Here is a 21224-nt window from a genome sequence, read left to right as displayed (position 1 = left end):
GGCAGCAGTCTCATTTCAAATGTTCAATCATCTGCGTTACCTTATTGGCCCTTATATTGGTGGAGAAAAAGTCGCATTATCCTCTTTTATTGTAGAACGCAAACGTGAACCACTTTTGTGAAGATTTACACTCGCAAAATCAAGATCAGTACACAGTCGAGGACTCCAAACAGAATCAGATACTGCGAGCTGTCGGGAACCTCAAACCGCTGCGACTCATTAATCAGTACCTGTGCGAAAAGACGCCACGGAAGGCGCTGACGATGTTTCCGACCATGCTGCATTTAGACGACTTTGTGCAGATACTGCCAGACTTTCTACAATACGCCTTATCCACAGCCGAAATATTTTCCCCGGTGGACGCGGAGCACTCTTATGCTATCGATGAGCTGGACAACATATTAATAAACGTGAACCGATTGAACAACGAACAATGAACGGTGTGCGATGAAATTACCGCAGCAGTGGACAGCTACGATTTGACAGAATAATCCAGCGGAGAGGAGACACACAATGTACAAGTTTTTTTCTAGATTGACCTGGTGGCATCGGAAATCCGTTTATGCTCGAAAATATTCTTGCATTTAATCGAAAATTGCAATCGCAGTGGCTTCGAGTGGAATTGCTACTCTGCTGCTGACCATGGAAAGCACGCTACACTCTATATTCAAGCTATCGCTCATCCTGGATGCTCACAGTTCCTATTATATCCGTGTACAGTAAAGGTCTGAAGCAGTGTATTCGGCGGAGCATGATTTGGGGCAAATTTAGGGTATTGCGTTTGCGGGCAAAAATGCGTGTGCAGACAGCCCAGACTGTTCAAGATGCTGAAGAGCGGAAAGAGTTCGTAGAATTGCTGCTTATCGGCGAGAGTTTCATATGGCAGCGATGTGAATTTCGATGAATACATTATTTATTCCAAGAGGTACACCATCAATTTAATTTATAGAATTTTAAATAATAGAGAATTAAGAAATCATAGTTGTGTATATACTGCAATGTATGTTGTTAATACTATAAGCATACAAAACAAATCAAAAGCATACAAAAAGTGCAATTCTCATATGTCCCATAATAAACATTTTAACTAGTTGTACAACAAATTTGAATATTTTCCAGCTCGATTAGTTTTGTTGCGATTACGCGTTTTGTTGTGCATCCTCTCCAACTTGCCTAAAGATGCTTCCATCGTTTTCATTTCTCTTTTTACGGCAGTGTTTTGCCTAAAATCGTTCAAGTAAATTTTTCAGCAGATACAAGTTGCAGATACCTGCGCAGGGGTGGTCTCATGGTACAGTCGTCAACTCGTACGACTAAATAACATGCCCGTCTTGGGTTCAAACCTAGAATGGACCGTCTCTCCGTAGCAAGGATCGATTATTCAGCTGTGTGGTAATGAATTAAGTCTCGAAAGCCTGTATAGGCCGGCATGTCCGCGTAGGACGTTACGCCTAACAGAAGAAGAAGTAGTTGCGTACCTTGATCTGTTAGATCTGATTTTGGAAGATGTAAAATGTAGCGGGTAAAACGCTTTGATTAATTTCAACGTATGTAATAAGTTTTTAACTTATTGTACGACATTAAGTTAAACGTAATAGCATTTTCTCGTCAGAAAATTCCATTAATACTAAAATACCCAATAATACACGGGTAAAAACGAAAAGTGTGAAATCCCGTTAAAAACCCCAAAAAATAAATACCGGGTATAAAGGTATTTATCTCACGGTACAATATACAACACTTATAGTACAATAGTCCATCCTAGCCGGTCTCGTAGTACAGTCGTCAACTCGTACGACTTAACAACATGCCCGTCATGGGTTCAATCCCCAAATAGACCGCGCCGCCATACGTAGGACTGACTATCCTGCTATGGGGGGGAATCAATTAGTCACTGAAAGCCAAAGCCCACAAGTGGGTACAGGCAGGTTGTCCGACATCGGTTGTTGAGCCAAAGAAGAAGAAGAAGAAGAAGAAGTCCATCCTACATTTAGAAGTCTCAATATGGGATTAAACCCATAACAGCAATTCGCGTTTAGCGTTGGCGTTTTGCTAAACTATGTACTTTTCCAGTTTCTACAGTACATTTAAACTGTGTGGGTGTGTAATTGTATTTTTAGGTCATTCACTTTTTTGTCAGGTTTGTATCACCAATCGTGATTATCATCGGTGCCATGTCATTTTCGCTGAGAATTTACACTTACTGTGGCTCTGCAATGGGATGGGATCCGAAGCCCCCTCGAGGGTTAATACAGGCTCTCCCATCCAACTCCTATTCCGACACGTCCTCGTCGTGCAGAGTGGTAACGTGTGTCACCACATATCCAAGCTTGGGTACACGGGCTTGACCCAACCCCTTGGGCGGATGCTGGCATATGGCAAACCAGGAGGGGGGTGGGTATTCCGGGAAACTGGGTGCCTGAACGTCGGGTGGGGGGGGGTCCCGACGCTAAACAAAACGGTCACGTGGGCGCGGGGACAGTCACCCAGTCCCATCGATTTATAGACTACGGAAAGCACCAGGAATCATCGAAACGGAACCAACGATACCGACCCTACGCAATGCCCCAGGACTACTCTTAAAATGGGCTCATGGAACGTACGCACTCTAAGCGAAGTCGAAGCCTTGAAAAAACTTGATGATGCCCTAGCCACACTGAGCATGGACCTCGTAGCTCTACAAGAGATTCGGTGGCTAGGGAACGGTGTGCAGAACAGGCGTGGTAAGCATTGCTACGACATATATTACAGCTGCCACGACCGCCACCGCGTGCTCGGAACGGGTTTCGCTGTAGGCCCCCGGTTGAAACCCGCAATCATGGATTTCAAGGCTATAAATGATAGGCTATGCACCCTGCGCATGCGAGGCAAATTCTTTAATATAAGCCTCATAAACGGTCACGCCCCTACCGAAGAGAAAGAGGAAGAGGAGAAGGACCTGTTTTACGGCCGCCTCGCTAGAACCATAGATGCGTGCCCCAGGCATGATCTCATAATTATCCTGGGGGACTTCAACGCAAAAGTCGGTAGGGAGCCAATATACCGCCAATACACTGGCTGTCACAGTCTGCATGAGCACAGTAATGATAATGATAGTAGATTGGTCCAGTTCGCCGCAGCGAACAATCTGGTTGTTGGAAGTACCAAATTTGCGCGCAAGAAAATCCACAAGATTACATAGGCGCACCCGCGTGGAGAATCCTTCAACCAGATCGACCACGTGTTAATATTCCGCCGACGACAGTAGAGCCTGTTAAATGTCAGAACATATCGAGGAGCCAATATCGATTCCGATCATTACTTGGTTGGCTTAGTGATACGTTGTAGAATCGCCCGCCCCCGCGCCATTGGGGGCGGAGAAAACACGCAGCCTCGGCTCAACACAGACTCTCTAAGGGACATTACTGTCCAACAGGAATTCAAAGCCGCTTTAGACGAATCTCTACTACCAGAAAACAGTTATGAAACTACGAGAGGTGGAACGCTCTAAAAACAAAAATAATAAACAGTAAAGAAATATACTCCCACCACGTCGTGGCAACACCAAATCTGGCTGGTTCGACGATGAATGCAGACAAGTGACCGAACGTAAGAATACTGCATACCGAGCGATGCAGCAACGGCATAGAACGCGGGTATGCGCAGAGGAATACTCACGGCTTAGACACGAAGAGAAACGAGTTCACCGCTCCAAGAAGCATGCTTTGGTAGAGCAAACCAGAGAGGCGTACGGACCGACACGAAAATTTTACCTAGGGATAGCAGGTCACCGAAACAACGTTGTACCTAAGGTTACCTGCTGTCGCAACAAGGATGGACATCTGGTCAGTAACCAGCCAGAGGACCTCTCGCGGTGGGCTCAGTACTTTGATGAATTACTCAATGACCAGTTTAGCGAACAGCTAGAAGCACCACTAGCAGATAGTGTCATGCTACTGCCACCTAGCATAGAAGAAACACGAAAGGCTATCCGTCGGCTGAAAAATAACAAGGCACCCGGAACCGATGGAATTGCAGCCGAACTGGTCAAGAATGGAGGTGCACGACTAGAAAATGAGATTCATCAAATTGTTACTGAGGTGTGGGATAGCGAATCAATGCCTTGTGATTGGAATCTCGGCATCATCTATCCCATATACAAGAAGGGAGATAGGTTGGACTGCAACAACTACAGGGGTATTACGGTGTTGAATACCGCCTATAAAATATTCTCCCTGATCCTTCAGGATCACCTTGTCCCGCACGTCGAAGAGATAGTCGGAAACTATCAAAGAGGATTCCGAAACGGAAAATCAACCACTGATCAGATCTTCACCATGCGGCAGATCTTGGAGAAGATGGCTGAATACAGACACGACACATACCATCTCTTCATAGACTTTAAAGCCGCATATGATAGCATAGCCAGGGTAAAACTGTACGACGCTATGAGCTCATTTGGAATTTCGGCCAAACTGATAAGGCTAGTTAGAATGACTATGACCAACGTCACATGCCAGGTGAGGGTGGATGGAAAACTCTCAGGACCTTTTGCTACCACCAAAGGTCTGCGCCAGGGAGACGGGCTTGCCTGTCTCCTATTCAACCTGGCACTAGAGAGGGCCATCCGCGACTCGAGGGTGGAGACTACGGGAACCATCTTCTATAAGTCAACCCAGATCCTGGCATACGCTGATGATATAGACATCATTGGTCTGCGGCTCTCCTATGTAGCAGAAGCCTACCAAGGGATCGAGCAAGCGGCAGAGAGCCTCGGATTACAGATAAACGAGGCAAAGACCAAACTGATGGTGGCAACATCAGCGGGCCTACCAATAAGTGGAGCGCCGTTAATCCGGGCTTCTCGGGACTTGACCTCGACCGGATAAGCGAATAACACGGATAATGAGTCAAATGATATATTTTATCACCAATTTCTGATTTATTCTATAAAAAATTCCAATTTTTTGATAAAAATAACCCAGTTTTTATTAACTTCATGTTTTTCCCATGAGAATATTTGAAATTTGCCATGAATTATAGTGTTTTGTGTTATGATAATGTGCTCTTATAAACGCTTTTTTAAATATCCTTTTCATAACGCAATGTCACCTTTGTATTGAACTATCATTTCTTAACAGCACGGATAAACGGAAAGCCGGATAAAAGGTACCCGGATAAACGGCGCTCCACTGTAATCAGAATTTACGTAGGCGTGATGTACAGATAGGTGAACGCACGTTTGAAGTCGTCCCAGAATTCACCTATCTTGGGTCAAAGGTAAGCAACGACAATAGCATGGAAGCTGAGCTGCGCGCAAGGATGCTGGCTGCCAACCGGTCATTCTACAGCCTGAAAAAGCAGTTCACCTCAAAGAACCTGTTGCGACGGACGAAGCTGGGACTATATAGTACCTATATAGTACCAGTACTCACATACGCCTCTGAGACATGGACACTGTCCAAATCTGACGAAACCCTCTTAGCCGCGTTCGAGAGGAAGATGCTCAGAAGGATACTTGGCCCTGTATGTGTGGAAGGACAATGGAGGAGCCGCTATAATGACGAGCTATACGAGATGTACGGCGACCTCACTGTCGTACAACGTATCAAGCTCGCCAGGCTCCGGTGGGCTGGCCATGTTGTACGCATGGAAACGGACGACCCAGCCCGTAAAGTCTTTTTAGGCCGTCCACAAGGACAGAGGAGGCGTGGTAGGCCCAAATTAAGGGTGCAAGATGGCGTGGAGGCGTCCTTTTGGAGGTGTCACTTTTACTTATTCGCACAAGATGTCATTAAAACACTGATTGTGTTAATCAGAATACCGCTTTCATAAATGCGTCCTGCCAGATATCATTCCAACATTGAAAATAATATTTGTGATTATTCCAATAATACTATGCTGATTAAGTCAATTTTTCAATATTTTGGTCGTCGATATCAGCTACCGGAAATGACTACATTGCTTCATTGGAGTTGCCATAGACAGTTCAATTGAAAGTAAAGTATAAATTGGAAGCAAATTTTCTTTCCTGAAGAGTGTTTATCAGTGATCGAGGAAGCTCTTTCACCATTTGTTTCATACTTGCAGTGAAATAAAAAACATACGTGACCGCTGTTTACGTCGGTAAAGTTTTATTAAAACATACGGTACGATCAATCTTCAGTATAAATAAAGATAATATCGCTTAATACTTTTGTTTCCCGTTTGCTATATAATTGTAATTATATAAATAATACACGCTACAGCTAGACATATCGGAGCACTGTTCTCAATTTGCTCAAAGTGTCTGCATTCTACGTTATTCGTGTCAAAAATATCAGCATCTTCACCTTATTTTTTGTCTGTACCCTTACTAGCGTTACGATTGTTAGGCTTTGAATAATCGCAAAACTTTACAAGTAATTGTTGAATGTGTCCTATGATACATAACTATATTTATAAATAATCAGTATCGTTATTTGAATAGCTTTTCCATGAAATTATCATGTGTCACGATTTGAATGGTGATGCCACTAACGTTCTCCTACTTATCCCAGCTGTCCTATTTATAGCTTCGCTTCATTGTCTTTTAATTTTTAAAAGTAAAAAATAGCCGTACTCTAATGCTACACAAGCAATAACTACACGCGTCGAGTTGAGTATTGCACCTGTCTTTCCCACTAATTTCCAGCTACGTTTTACGTACACTGAATATAGAATAAATCAGTTGCCTTTTGAATACCACCAAAGACATTGAAGGATTACACAATGGCACTTTCAATGCGGATCTCCGATGCCCAAAAATTAATATTAAATAATTATTTTATCGTAGGAAGGAGGAGGAGTTTCCTCCGCATCCTTCGAGTTATCGGGCAGGAGTATCGCTATATGATACGGTGGCGGTGGAGCGACTATGCTTGCTAATGAAGCCTGTTGGATATTTCCTGGGACCAATCCACCCAACGGCCCACTTCCGGCAGTACCATTAAGCAGGGGCGAAGGATTGCTGCTCAGAAACTCTGGATTCTAAAAATAAAAGCATAACCAACAAAATTAGGCTGAAACTATGAAACGAGCCAACGGTAATATTAGATGCCCACCTGTAGTGAGCTTTGTTCTGCGTTCGAAATCGTTTCCGATATCACATTGTTGCCAGAGATTTGGATGTCCCGTGGACGTCTCCAGAGCGACACGGTACAAGCCGCCAAAAAGAATGTCGCCGAAAATGCACAGAAAATTAATACCTCTAAGCCGGTGCCCTGTGAGACCAAAGTTAAAAGTGGACGGGAGAATTAATTATATTGGGCTGGGTAAAGCAATGGCTTCCAAATTTCTAACGGCAGAAGTACCTACCTGATGGTCGAAATAAAACTTTGCTCCAGCTACAAATACAGTGGCTAAAGCTAACGATGCCCACATACCACATTTGAGATGTGCCGGCAACAGTTGTGCATCGTGTCCCACGTGCGGTTGTGCTTGCTGTACAGCATTGCTGATTCCCTCGATTTCAGCTCCAGACGATTGTGTTGATGCACTACAAAGTTGAGATAGCAAGGGAATAAGCCGTAAACCTTTCTTAATGCAATTAATGCACATTAAACTTATATTGCGCTACAATTAAAACGATAACATTGTACAATATGATAGTTGAACACAAACATTACTTTTCATTTATTTTTACTATGTAATAAATTCACCAGATTTCTTGCTTCTTTTAATCCATTTATATGGGATAGTAAAATGTTCAAAATAATGCTCGATGGATTCTTTAAAGTAATCTTTCATACTTCAAAATTCTGTCGTTGTATGTATCATGCTTTCATTTCAACAGATGATTGTATTGAAAGATTTAATGCTCACCTATATATATGGTTCATCGACACAGGTACGTGGTAGTTCAGAGCATTCGGTGATGAGCTCTGCTGTAAATTTGGACTCGACTGTGGATAAGGCGATGGCGCAGGCAAAATGCTGCTCTGGGGATTATACTGACCACTGATGTGCAGCTGCACCTGATGTACCTGTTGCTGCTGTAGATTACTCGCTTGCGATTGCTGCTGCGCAGAAGCTTGATTGTGGTGCGGATGATGTGGATGGTGATGATGATGTTGTTGATTTGTTTGCGACTGATGCTGTAGCTGTGGCGGCTGGTGCTGATGAGCTGTCGACTGTTGGCTTTGTGTGGACGAATGATGGGCTCCTGGGATAGACGGATTCGTTTGCGATTGATGCTGCTGCTGTTGCGACTGCTGCTGGCGATGAAAGTGAGGCCGGCTGCAGTCAACCGTTTGAAACCGATGTATTGGGGTGACCATTGATTTCCGGGGCACACGTCGCGGGTGGCCAAAGCCCAGACCACCACCACTGGACAAAGATGCTGCCACTCGGGCTCTGCCGAAACCACACGCTTGCGATCGTTTATCAATCCAAAAATGCATCTCCTCTCGCAGCCACCGCTTCTATTGAAGTGTTGCACTCTTCTAAATTCAAGAACAACGCAGATCAGACATCTGCAATCTAGCAATATATGGCACCGTCTAGTAGTTGTTGATCGATTGTCCGTTAATCTTATTCGGTTGAGCAGGAATCACATGTTAACTTATTTCGATTGGTCTACAAATAAAGTTTAGGGTAAGGTACGAGAAAAGATTTAACTAAACATTAAACGGTTTACTTTAAATAGTGCAATAATGCAGCAAATTGTTTCGACGACACGGTCAATTACTTCATTTATTATGTTCCTGTACACTATCTACAATCTCAAAAGCATTTAGACTGTCAAAATTACAGCCTCAAAAATTAAATCAAAGAAGATATGTTAATATACATTTTCCATTGCTTTAAATTTTATGAACAAAAATATTTAAGCCCCGATTCCTCCTTAAAATGCAAGCTTAAATTCTACAAATACGCTCTGCCTTTTCTGCGTGTCAATATCAATTTTGCCGGGCGCTTGACAGTACAAAAACTGAATAAATAATGAAGTTACTGAAATTGAATCATTCCCTATCTCTCTCTCTCTCTCTCTGTATATATCTATCTTTTATTCTTTCTCTCTCTATCTCTCTTTCTTTCTTTCTTTCTCAACCGCTTGCAGCTGCAAAAAGCTTCATTGAAAGTCCAGTACAGTGTTTGCATGCAGCCTCCATCCGGTTGACACAAGGGACGATCAATAATCAATGCCCTAATTTAGTTAGGACCGACAGCTGACGGTTGGCAAATGCATATATTTTCACCAGCTGTTCTCACGCATACTTTTCATCTTCAAAACACTGATCTATACTTGGCTTCAACACTATTAAGAATATTCGGTACGATGTACAACCACTGATTATTGGCGCAATTTTCGTTCATTTTCAGATAAAGATACTTAAATACATCTGTTTCTTAACGCTTTGCTTTACGCTTTACATTTTATTTCTGAAAATTTGGCTTCTACCAGGGCTGGTCAATTATACAAAATGAATCGCTTTTTTTGTTAACCCTCTACTATTTATTCTCCTTAAATATGTTCCTCTTTGCAGATGATTAGCAATGCTTTCTTTTCTGTTATTAAATGACAAGTAGTTTGGACGCAAAAGTGCACTCATTAACGGAAACAACATGTAAATTCAAGACTCTTCATTATACTTGTGAACATTCCAAACATCTTCATCACTTCAGGTCAGAGCTCACTTCCGCTGCCCTTCATTTAATGCATTGCGATGAGGATTACTGTTAAGAGTTTCTCTCTTCATCTGTTGCCTACATGGTTTGTGGTGCAGGAAGGCTATCCGTACCGTGCCTTTGCTCATTCCTTGTTAGTGTGTGAGTGCAAGTATTTTAGTTATTCATGTCTTTGATTTTAGTTTTGTCAGGACACACTATCAGAATCGTTCGATATGACGACGTTTTTTTTGCATCTTCACCCATATCTTCTTTCTTGCTCCGTACATATCATTATCTCCACGCTCTCAACTAATCCTCTCAGCCTGTCGAGTTGAAAAAAACCCATTGGGTTGTAGAATCCCTTTTCTTTAGCCACATATGCAGTTTTTCGTATAACGCTTGGCTTATGTGTGCAGTTTTATGTATTTGTATGTTTTTCATCCCACGCATACCCCATCGAGGAAGCGACGATGCATTACATCAAAGAAGCCCGGTTGTTCTGATTGAGGTGACATTTTCCTACAGGAAGTATCCATACCTTCAACGTTGTGATGCACGCCTTTCAGATGATAAAACGTTGAAAATGTTGACGGTGATAACTTTTTAACCTGAAATCTGCATTTCCACCTAGCCGGATTGAAACAGTGAGACCACTACCACCCGCGACTGCTCTCATTTGACGTACAGAAGCGTTGAGGGAAGCAACAGCATCGCAATGTCCTTTAACGGCCATCTCATATCACCACATACCACATACACACATACAGTCAACGCGTTAAACATGCATCCGCAATATTGGTGTAGTGGCGCTACGCTCGGGTTACCATTTTCTCACGAGGCAATTGCACCACGAATACGTTCCATATAAATTGTTTTATTAGTGCACTACACAATACATCTTTTTTAAGCGTCATTTCGCACTCTCTTTAGTTTTATCTTCACAAACAAGATGAGTGTGAAGGGTTTACCCTTTTTTCATTTACCCTTTTAGAGAGACACAAGCGAATGGTTGTTAGAGTGTTTCCAACTGCATAGTGTGGCACACGAACCAGATTTTAACTAATTTATATTAGCTTATAAAAACTGAGGTTAACTTAAATCCTCCACTGTGCCAACAACGGAATGATGGCAGCATTTCACCATTATACCACAACTCGCCACCTTCATTCCACATCAACACGATAACTTTTCACCATGCATAAAAGTTCTTAGGTCACACTAGCCGAGATGAGGGCGGAATCATTTCTCTTTTACGCCAAGCACGGAATCCCTAATATGCAACCGTTTGCACGGCTCTAGCACGGCGTAGGAAAACACTGTTTGCAGCAATATGGTCACTGGTGTATGAGCTACTTCCGTTCTCAAATTTGCGGAGAGCAGTAAAAATGGCACGCTAGCATCATTCTTCGATGGAAGATAATTTTCCACCTGGCAGCAGTAGCTGCTGAAAGATTTTTCCCAGTCTATCTATCCTCCGATGAGGGTACTTTCGCACGGCAACACTATCACCTCAGTACTACGCCGAACGGACCCAGACACTTTGGCTGGGGCGGGAACACATACTGGCTGGGGTTTGTTTCCTTTTTCATTTTCTACAACAACTCTCACCGTATACTGGCCGTTGCTCTCCATCATGCGCTCTTGGGCAATAGAAACTGCTCTCTATCGATGCGTATCTCCTCTCGCGCTCGCTCTTATTTCTTCCTCGTGCATAAATATCCCCCAAACATCCCCTTCAGGGGAGGAATCATTAAAAAAGGATAACATGCTCATTGTTTTATCAAACAGATAAACACACACACGCACAACAGCTGTATCATGTCGAAACCGATATTGTTTTCACAGTTCATTGGAAATATCCACCTACACAGAGTGCTCTATTGCAAGCTGTACATTATTGAGCAGTAATTCAGAATTTTGTTATGCCTATTACCATCACCTGTTTTATGTTCTTGCACGAAGTTTGTTTTTACACTTTTTTCATAACTTTTTAACTTTACCATCAATAAATATATTTTCTTCCTGAGTCTACGCATTCATGCCCGACCCGACTCCGATCCGGACCGTAGCATAGGGCCATTTTGCAAGCAAACGACCGAACACTGACAAAACAAAATGTGTTGGGAGCAAATCTAGAGCGGATTTCCCAGCTCCAGCGAGTAAATTCTCTCACTCTCACAGCTCACCATACCCAGAGAAATTTAGTGCCACATTTCATCCGGCCGGAAAAACATTGGACCTTCCAGTCGGCATCCGAAAATGACCGATCGGTATGTTGATGTTTTGCGCACACCTTGGCGTTGAGTAAGGCGTGGATGATTCGCGTCTATTCGCGTATTTATTTTTGGATACTTCTTACAGCAGCTAGCTATCCGTACTCATTATTAGCACCAGGCAAGCACCACCATGGGGTGTATTGCAATAATTTTTCATCCATTGACTTTTTCTGCCATCTCGGTTGATTAAGGTACGCTTACACCCTTTTTGGTGAAAGTTATATCTCTACGAAATGTGTAGATGAATGAAAGGAACTTATTTTGTAGCAGTTAGGTTGCTTTTGCATTTAACCACACTAAGCTTCCTGTTAGCTCTTAAGCACCAGTTTTAGCAGTACGGCCCAGTCACCTTTCCCCGGTTAGAACCATTGTTATTGTTGTTAAGTTTTTAGTTTAAGTTTTATCTAGTTTCAAAAACTAGATTTCAATGCTCGCATTTACTTACAGTAACGTTAAATGGCCCTCAAAAACGTTATTTGCAAAGCAATGCGGTCCGCTAACTGAAAAGTTTGGTGACCCCAGCCTCTTAAAATCTATAGACTTCAATCGGCTTTAATGGCTTGTCTGTCCGACATTTGTATGCCTTTTTAATACAAATATTTCACAGTGTGCCCAAAGTTCAAACCTGCTCAATATGCTATCTGTAAAACAAGTGGAAAAATTCAAAATATTTGCGTGGGAATAATTACTAGCTAAATTCCCATATGTTTTTTTGTATATATATATATATATATATTTTTTATTTCAGTCCGTCAGCTGACCATGAAGGACAGGTTATCATCATCCCTTTGCGACCTTTTCCGGTGCAAACTTAATTCAAATGGGCCAATGTTCTACTGATAAGCAATGGAACCAAACCATCCGTTCACGTTAACCATCTCAGCACATAATCCTTCGGACGCTTATAATGAGCTTGCATAAGAAAGTGCACGTGTTTACTATACCAAACTAATGTACTGTAAGGGATGGGTAGCTTCCCGGTTCTGGGTGACGGCCGGCGTGTGCTATTGATGAGTGGCGGCGAGATAATTTTATATATATATACAGTCATCATGAGGCATCGTGCGTCCTAGTATTCAGTGTCATTCTCCAGCGGTAGCATCAGCGGACGAGTACAATGGAAGTACGTAGCATCAAGTGCGAACTTTAATCTCTGGGACATTTGTTGGTTTCCGATCTCAACGCCACCGGTACAGCAAGTGCAATCTTATCAGTGTGTACACAGCCAATTTGAGCTGCAGTACCAATGACATAGTGGATTCGAGATTTTAAACTGTATAAGCTATTAAATCTTTCAAGGACAACACACACAGTTGAAAGAAAAAAATAATGCAGATTAACAGAATAGAACGATGGAACGATGGAATTTAATTGAAACTGAGTGCTTCAAGTTTAACCGAAACTTAAGTGCTTTTTTCTGCCTGTCTTTACGTGAGAAGCATGCACTTTACTGCTATATGATAGTTGGCGTTTTAACGTTTTTGGTGTAAAATTTAGTTGAGCTGATGGCTGGATTGTACAACAAAAAAAAACAGAAACATTTCATACATACACAAGTGATTACCTCAGATTTCCACGCGCGGAACGCATGCACGCTACAGAACCGTTTCTTTGAGAAGTGTAAATAAAAAAAAGGAAAACTTGCTAACGGCTGATTGCTGTATTCTGCCTAACAAGAAAGCTGTCAAACGAGAATCTATGTATGTGTGAGTGTGTCATCAATCCATTTGACGTACAACAGATTGTTTACGTCCGTACGCCACACAGTTTCTGTGAACAAATTTGCTAATGTTGGTTCAAGAATCTTAGTTTTATTTCTATACAATTTACCGGCTAGAAATTCTGTATTACGGTATATTGCAAGTGCCTTGATTTTGCATTTAACTGGAACGTGTTATTACCAGGAATGCGTCACTATATTCCGTGCGGTTCTTTGCCGGTAGTTCACTTCGTTTGATTTTTATTATCACAGAATTAGTTCTTTTTTTTCTTTATGATACGTTCTATTCTACTTTTTCAACTTGGCTTGTAGTGGAACATAGTGCATCCAATACTATACAAAACAACCGACCATATTATGTATGAAAAATATCTATTGTGTTGAACAGTAGTGCTATCGTTGCTTGCATGTGTTTATTTCATTCCACTTTTCTATTAATTTTTATTATTCTCCCGCAGGTGGCCAGCGAAATGAACGTTGCTCAACGAAGCAAAAATGCCAATTTCCTACGAACGAGCTGCACCGATAACTGGTCGGTCCCGTTCTGCAACTGCGAGTATCCCAATGAAACCCGATGGAAACATTCGACGAAGAAAATGCTGCCGTGCAGCTGCGGAGAAGATACATCGAGAAGGCTAGACTGGATATGGGATAAAGCATTAACATTCGAAACGGTGGTATCTGGTGCGGAAGTGATTTTTCACCCAGTGTACAGCCAAGGAACTACCATAGTCCGTGGTAATGAACCATTATACCGAGGGCGACACCATTACTGGGAGCTGAAAATTCTTTCACCCCTATCCGGGACAGACATCGTAAGTTTCCTTGTTAACTAATGCAACTAATAACTTTATAGCAGTGGTAACATTTAAGTTTTATTGTAAGCACATATATCGCCATTGTTTGAACGAAACGACAGCGATCGGGGCACTATCTATTAATCTGGGATGCAAAATTCTTCCCTAACTGAACCACATCCTTGGGCAAGCTGCGAGAAGAACGTTCCGGGCGGACACTCTCGCGAAACCATGTTTCCGCCAATGCACTGATAGTGGCGCCGACAGCTGAAGGGAAACTCCGACAGCGGTGGTCGTAGCAGTATATTATTGATCAGTCCGGCGCAAATATTGATCGTTTCGGTAGGATCGCACGCGTCCACACAGCGCTGGGCACGTTGGCTAAAGAAGCGACCCACTGGACAACGCCACTCGTGTTCGGTGCCATGATGGCAGGAAATGTATTCGTTGCATATTTCCGGCAATGGGAACCGTAGTCTCATTCCTGCCGGTATGCCATCGCAGAAGAAGGCTTTAGTCCCCGTGGCAAGCAGGATGACTGCTACGACGATCAACAAGAGCCCTGGGAATTGTAGGTTGGAATTGTAACACGCATTAAAGACAGATCGTAGTGTAAATAATATCCTAGAGTAAGACCTCAAAGACAACCTACCTTTCATTACTGCTCACCTACTAGGTAATACACGTACTATTATGGAACGCAATCACCAGACGTGTTTAATTGCGTCTCTACGTTGCCAGACGCTTATCGTCTGTATTTTATCAAATCTGGTTCAATAATGATTGTGAAAAAGAAAATCCCTTTATTGCCCTTGAGATATTGTCGGGAATCGTTAAAATAAATACGCCATGAGGTAGTTTTGGTATGTCTGGTGATAAAAATAATATACCACCAGTTCGTTGAAAATATTTGATAATTGATTAACCTTGTAAATGATCAATACAACGTTGATACAAATTCGTAAAAACTTCTTCAAAACTAGCATTCCGATCTTTCAAAACGCAACTTATTCTTATCAGTCCTCTGTTAAACCTCTTTTTCCATTTTTTTTAAATTTTAGTGTTTATTTTTTAAGCGTGAAAACATGCATAATTCTTGAAGGAATTTACTATTCTCCTTTTCGTAAGATATTTGCCCATTTTCTATTTACTTACTTATGCCACCCTAAAAAAGCTTCAACACAATTATGCCATGTTATCCGAGTGTGTAGTAACTTTATTGTTATATTAGACAATATTAGCAATCATCTTGGCTAAAAGTACATGCCTGGAGCAGTTGGGAGAAGAAAAACCCTTGGGGACATGTGTTCAAGAACATGTTTCCTCCAAAACACGTGTAGTATTGTTGACAATTAGGAGCCTGCGTCGGTGGTACGCGAATGAATGCACCATCCGGCACTCCAGCACACCATAAGGTTTCTGCAAGTAAAATGTAACGGGCAACAAGAATCAAGATATTATGCTATGCTATTCGTAATAATTTGTGCAGCATGTTGAAATTACCTCTTCCCGTTGGACAGGTGGCTTCACATTGTAGGTTACGTGGATTGAAAAATTCCCCAGTAGGACAGTACCACTCGTGATCGGTGTCATGTTGGCAGGCAATGTACCGATTACAGTCTGCAAAACTTTCATGAATCAGCAAGGTTCCGCCCGGAAGTCCATCACACCGAGCTGCCTCTGCAGCGAAGGGCAGAAGGGCAGAAAGCGAAACAAATAGAAATAATATTGCGACAGTTGAGTGTGTATTGATTGCACCAGCCATTTTAAAATAGCAAATTTCACTATGCCTATAACTCGTGACTGTTGGCTTCGAAAAGCAATAAGTAAATGTTTGTCGGACAAGTTGTAGAACATTGATTAAGCCGAATGGATAAGACTTCCTTGCGTCAGCTGAAGCCTAGACGAACGATTTCCGGCACGAATTTTATCAAAACATGATTAAAGTCGGGAACCGCAACCCAGTCTCGATTAATCGTTTTATTGGCTCTGACGCTCGAATCTGAGCGATTACGACTGTTCTGTAGTAGCGAGATAGTAACTGCTAGTCGGGAATGGAAAGGTAAACTTGTAGTATGCGTAAGTATCGATTGTTATGTTATTACTGATAAAGGAATATTCTCAAGCAAATAATATCGAGACTGAGTGGTTTAAAATTTAGCTTAGGCATATTTTTCCCTTCCTTTCGCTCTACCAATTAACTCGAATAATAATATTTCTCTGATTCAATTCATTTTTAGATGTTTGGCATTGGCACTGATAAGGTGGATTTACTTCGGCATCAGTTTTCATTCACCAGTGTGCTAGGGATCGACGACCAATCGTGGGGCTATTCCTATCGCGGGTTGGCACAGCACAATGGCCAACTGAAGTATTATGGAAAGAAGTTCAGCCGTGGCCGCATCATTGGTATCTACGTGGACATGTTTCGTGGTACATTGGAATATTTTCTTAACCGACGTTCGCTTGGCAGAGCGTATTCGGGCATTCCGAGAGAAGACGGAATAGAAATATATCCGATGGTTTCATCAACGTCCGCCAAATCGTCCGTTAAGCTTATAAATGCTGCCTCTTTCGAAGATAATCTGAGGTTTAATTGCATGAAGGTGATTTGTAAATACCCAAAGCTCCTCGCACAGGTAAATGCTATACCAGGGCTGAAGAAGATCGCACAAGAGCTATGGTTCTTGCAATTTAAAGAGCCTAACCGGACAGAGGACTTCGCACTTAACAATTTACATCTGGCCGACGAAGCGGTACTGTGTGGTAAAAAGCTGAAACTCTTCAACTCAACCGATTCGGCCGATGGTAACGATTCCAAAGGACAGGAAATCAATTCGGAATCGCAAATCTACGATAGCCTAATGAAGCGCGAGGATCTCAACGAAGAAACCACGAGATCATCAAAATCACACAACCACCGCTTCATTTCTACTGAGTCTAATAGTGAGGATGATGAGCTGGCTGTGATTATTTAGATAAATACTATTTTTACTGCCAGTATACTGGTAACCAGTATACTGCGGCCGTGTGTACTGAACCAGTGCCATCCATTTCAATCATTTTACCACTACAGTTGTTACCATCGTAAGGATAATCATAAATTAACCCAAAATTGGGATCAAAATGTTGCTGACGAAGTAAGTAATTTTTTTTATGTTAGCTATGTTCATTTTTTCCTACTTGTGGATTTTCCTCGAAGTCATAATCTTTTTTTACAATTAAACCCAAGTACTTCATGATATACGGCTAGCGTATGATACGTATGTTCATAAACAGAGTTGGATGCTCGTTCATGCTCGTTATCTTAAGTTTCGTCTAGCATTTATTTTGCAGATTTATCGTGTACTTCCTTATGAATTAATAAAGACTTTGATTTTCACGATTGATAAACCTTAACATATAACTGTTTATGTATTACGAGGTTTTTGAAATGTTGCTCCCTAATAAAGAAAAGAAACATACAATTTTTCTTCTTATTTAGTACAACTGCTGAATCAAGTCAAGGCCCCCAGGGTAGGCTTAGGCCGACACCACGGATGTGAGACCTTGGAGAGCGTCTCAAAATAAGGAATCGTCATAATACAAACGCATGATAATAATATAATTATTCAGAGTGCCTCTAAAGTAATTGAACATGAATTAACACACATACACATTGAATTTCACTATAAAATATAAATACGAAGAATAATAAAAATACAAATATGAGTTAATAATAAACGGTTGTATTAGGGTATAGTGGAAATTCATTCAATATAGTGGAATTCAATTCGATGAATAGAATCTCTATAATTTTACTAATGAGAATTATCGATAACATTTTAAATATGATGAGTACAGTGGAACCCCTCATGACGAGTTGTTCGCATAACAAGCAAATCAAAAATCTCTCATAACTAATAAAATCTCGCATAACGAGTTATATCATTTATGTTCCTTTATGTTGTGTTTTTCGGTGCGGTAAAATCAAGATCACGATCGGTAAACATTGAGCATTTCATTGATTGTAATTATCACAAAGGCAATCAAAGCTCTTATTTTATTTAAAGTAATAGTTTAATATTACACTATTAAAATAAAACAGCAAAAGTGTCGTATATGGTGTAAGGAACAAGTATGGTATATGTTGACGGGTGTTTCTTGCGCGTTTTTCTGGATTGCTCATGAACGCGAGTTTCCTCCGCCAATTGCTGCCACTTGTAGGCTGGGAACAGAATTATTCCAATATGTTTTAGGTAAAAACAAATAAGAAAGAAAATGTGTACGCTTGAGCAATTCATTAGTGCACTAAAATGTGATACTAATGATGTGTTCTTGGGTGAGATGATCTTATTAATTATAAATTGCTTATAGCATCATTTTTTTCTTACTGATTAACTGTTTGGAGACGCGATAAAAAGTGGAATCAAAAGAGATGGAGAGATAAAAAATTATATCAATGAAAAAATCAATATTTACGCTGCACATATTAGCCAAAAAAATTAATTAAAGTCCTCGAAACCGGCAAAAAAAAAAATTCTCGGTAAAATACCATTGATCTTCATACGAAGCCTCAAAAGATCAATCTTTTCGAACAGATAATTCTGGACAACATATGCTGATAATAACTGAACATTTCTTCATATAAAAAAGACATACAGGCGGTCCCCGAGATACACGGTTAATGCGGACCGAAAACGGCCACAAAATACCGCGTATCTCGAATTTCCGCGTAAGTCGAATCTCGTGGTTTCCAGCTAAAATATCAGTAATGTTCGTGTAATTTTGCAAGCAGGGGGAGGTTATAGTTACTTTATGAATTAGTTGATATGATTCTGACTAAATATAACAGTTTTAAACCTTTTGAAATAGTTTTTATCATTCGTTAAAAACGGAAATTATTTGGCAATTTAAAATTGATGTGTCAAATCAGTACAATTTGCTCAAAGAATTGTCAAATTTAGAAAACCGCGTATCTCCGAATCCGCGTATTAGAGGTACCGTGTATCTCGGGGACCGCCTGTACAATTTGTTGATGGTGTAACATGTGTATAAACGTTTTTAAAAGAAAAATTTGAATTATGTTCATAATGTTCATAAAAGAGGTAATTAACTCACGTGCTTCAACTATAAACCACTGAGAAGCATTTGATCGTTAAATACATTAGGTATTCCGCAATTGTTTCTAGTTTTGCTATCGGATGGATCACATTTTTCAAGAAAATCTATTCCAAGATAGCTTGTTGACGATTTTGAAGAACAGGCTCTACCGTAATAAACGCTCCAGTCTGGCGATGTTTTAATGTCAAATCAATATTTCTGTGTTTCCAATTTTCTAGGCGAACAAATCTCATCGCATCGCATCACTATCTCGTTCTCCGACGTGCGAGCAGGAGGCGAAGTTTTCGCGAGTTTTAATACTGCCATCCGGAATCGCAGAAACCGTACCAGAATATGGCATCGTTGGTGAATAGTGTACGCGGCCTGGCTTGCCGCAATACGTCCCTGCTCCGTTGCGTGTTTTTACGCTCGGTGTCGTCGGCCACGGTCGCCCGGCGGGATAGGTGTAATGAGAAGTTTTTGACAGCCCCGGCCTCCGCACTGCTGTCCCCCTTTGAGGTTAGAAACCCTGTGTTATTTGTCTGGTTCGTGCCGGAGCCCCCATTTATGTAACACAATTTTCCGATACTCCTTCGCCCGTAGCCAAAAGTATGGAGCGTACACAGATTCTTTGCCACCAAGCCGAAAGTAGATGAGATCAAACAGCGTGTGCTGAAAGTTGTTGGCGCTTACGATAAAGTTACAGCGGATAAGGTGCGAATTCAAGTGATTTGATAGCATTTGTTTTTCTTTTTCTCTCTCCCCCACCCTTCCCGCGCGTCCACAGCAAAATGGTCGATGGCAACTAGAGATAGTCAGAAATTACAGTGCTAAGGAACCGCTAACGCTTCAGCTGATCAAAGAGCGTGTCCTGCTGGTGCTCAAGCTGTACGACAAAGTCAATCCCGAAAAGGTAGGTGTTGATGCTGCTTGGCCTTTTTCTGTTATTGAAAATTGTTAGTTTCCAAGCAATATGACAACCAGCAATCTAGCACCTCTCGTTGCCAGCGATTGTTTTTGCTGTACCGTGGCGTACCGAAGCAATGCATTTTTTTTAATCCTAAACCATATCTATCTTTTGTCTAATGTTGTTATCCCTCCCAGCTTACACTGGAGTCGCACTTCATCAATGACCTCGGGCTCGATTCGCTGGATCATGTCGAGGTGATAATGGCCATGGAAGACGAATTCGGTAAGCAAACCAAACCTTTGTAATGCTGGCCGTTCAACTGTAATGTGTCATGTGGATGTTTCGTTCTTGATTTAAGGATTTGAAATTCCTGACGGCGATGCGGAAAAGCTTTTCAGACCTGCCGACATTGTCCAGTATATCGCCGACAAGGAAGATATTTATGAATAAGGTTTTCATAAGCAGGACTCAAACTGTAAAAACTCTGTATCTGGCAGATGCTGTAGATCCTAGTGTGAGAAATTGATGATGAATGTTGTAAACAGATACTATTGATGGTCACCTACGACGAAAGCGTGCTGTAAGCAAGAAGAGATGCCGGTAAATATGCATTGGAAGGCACAAACATCTGCACATGGAACATAACAACAAACCTATAAATTAGGGTACACAGCTACTCCGTGTTGCAAAAGAGCAAAAAAAATAGATGAATACCATTAATACCAATAAAATGTATCTGCTATTTCGTCGCTCCTGTTAAAACATGTTGATTTTTCGCAAAGCCCGAATAGTATTTACTTGAACCCTTGGGGTACATGAAAGAACTGAAA

General features: G+C 41.4%; 4 protein-coding genes and 1 long non-coding RNA gene across 11 annotated transcripts; 2 read left to right on the top strand and 3 right to left on the bottom strand.

Moving 5' to 3' along the window:
- Positions 1-6083: 6083 nt before the first annotated feature.
- Positions 6084-11684, bottom strand: LOC120902997. 2 transcript variants are annotated; one of them, XM_040312149.1, is made up of 5 exons: positions 11549-11684; positions 7822-8574; positions 7315-7495; positions 7062-7220; positions 6084-6987 (listed from the first exon to the last, which is right to left on the bottom strand). In XM_040312149.1, exons 2-5 carry the CDS (start codon positions 8397-8399, stop codon positions 6772-6774), a joined length of 1134 nt encoding a protein of 377 aa, XP_040168083.1. In that variant the 5' UTR covers positions 8400-8574; positions 11549-11684; the 3' UTR covers positions 6084-6771. The 2 variants fall into 2 exon arrangements, with proteins under 2 accessions (XP_040168083.1, XP_040168082.1); XM_040312148.1 differs by lacking the exon at positions 11549-11684 and adding an exon at positions 10148-11537.
- A 1222-nt stretch (positions 11685-12906) lies between these two features.
- On the top strand, positions 12907-17801 carry LOC120902512 (SPRY domain-containing SOCS box protein 3). Of its 4 annotated transcripts, XM_040311327.1 has the most exons (4): positions 13783-13824; positions 13918-13964; positions 14064-14420; positions 16643-17801. In XM_040311327.1, the coding sequence occupies exons 3-4, from the start codon at positions 14076-14078 to the stop codon at positions 17378-17380; spliced, it is 1083 nt and encodes a 360-aa protein (XP_040167261.1). In that variant the 5' UTR covers positions 13783-13824; positions 13918-13964; positions 14064-14075; the 3' UTR covers positions 17381-17801. The 4 variants fall into 4 exon arrangements, with proteins under 4 accessions (XP_040167259.1, XP_040167260.1, XP_040167258.1 ...); XM_040311325.1 differs by lacking the exons at positions 13783-13824; positions 13918-13964 and adding an exon at positions 12907-13008; XM_040311326.1 differs by lacking the exons at positions 13783-13824; positions 13918-13964 and adding an exon at positions 13098-13585.
- Positions 14455-15206, bottom strand: LOC120902513. Its single transcript, XM_040311328.1, has 2 exons — positions 15055-15206; positions 14455-14964 (listed from the first exon to the last, which is right to left on the bottom strand). The coding sequence occupies exons 1-2, from the start codon at positions 15059-15061 to the stop codon at positions 14543-14545; spliced, it is 429 nt and encodes a 142-aa protein (XP_040167262.1). The 5' UTR covers positions 15062-15206; the 3' UTR covers positions 14455-14542.
- Positions 15594-16643, bottom strand: LOC120902514. The gene is made up of 2 exons (XR_005739425.1): positions 15906-16643; positions 15594-15821 (listed from the first exon to the last, which is right to left on the bottom strand). It is a non-coding gene; the product is annotated as an uncharacterized LOC120902514 (long non-coding RNA).
- Positions 17802-19738: 1937 nt separating the features above from the next.
- Positions 19739-21156, top strand: LOC120904946 (acyl carrier protein, mitochondrial). 3 transcript variants are annotated; one of them, XM_040315477.1, is made up of 5 exons: positions 19739-20003; positions 20088-20093; positions 20272-20397; positions 20589-20676; positions 20753-21156. In XM_040315477.1, the coding sequence occupies exons 1-5, from the start codon at positions 19839-19841 to the stop codon at positions 20842-20844; spliced, it is 477 nt and encodes a 158-aa protein (XP_040171411.1). In that variant the 5' UTR covers positions 19739-19838; the 3' UTR covers positions 20845-21156. The 3 variants fall into 3 exon arrangements, with proteins under 3 accessions (XP_040171411.1, XP_040171413.1, XP_040171412.1); XM_040315479.1 differs by lacking the exon at positions 20272-20397 and having other exon boundaries at positions 20088-20198; XM_040315478.1 differs by lacking the exon at positions 20088-20093 and having other exon boundaries at positions 19740-20003.
- Positions 21157-21224: the final 68 nt, after the last annotated feature.

This window comes from Anopheles arabiensis, chromosome 3 (assembly GCF_016920715.1).
Source record: "Anopheles arabiensis isolate DONGOLA chromosome 3, AaraD3, whole genome shotgun sequence".
Classification (NCBI taxonomy): Eukaryota; Metazoa; Arthropoda; class Insecta; order Diptera; family Culicidae; genus Anopheles; species Anopheles arabiensis.
Note: the sequence above shows the minus strand (reverse complement) of the source record. Positions and strands in the feature narration are given on the sequence as shown.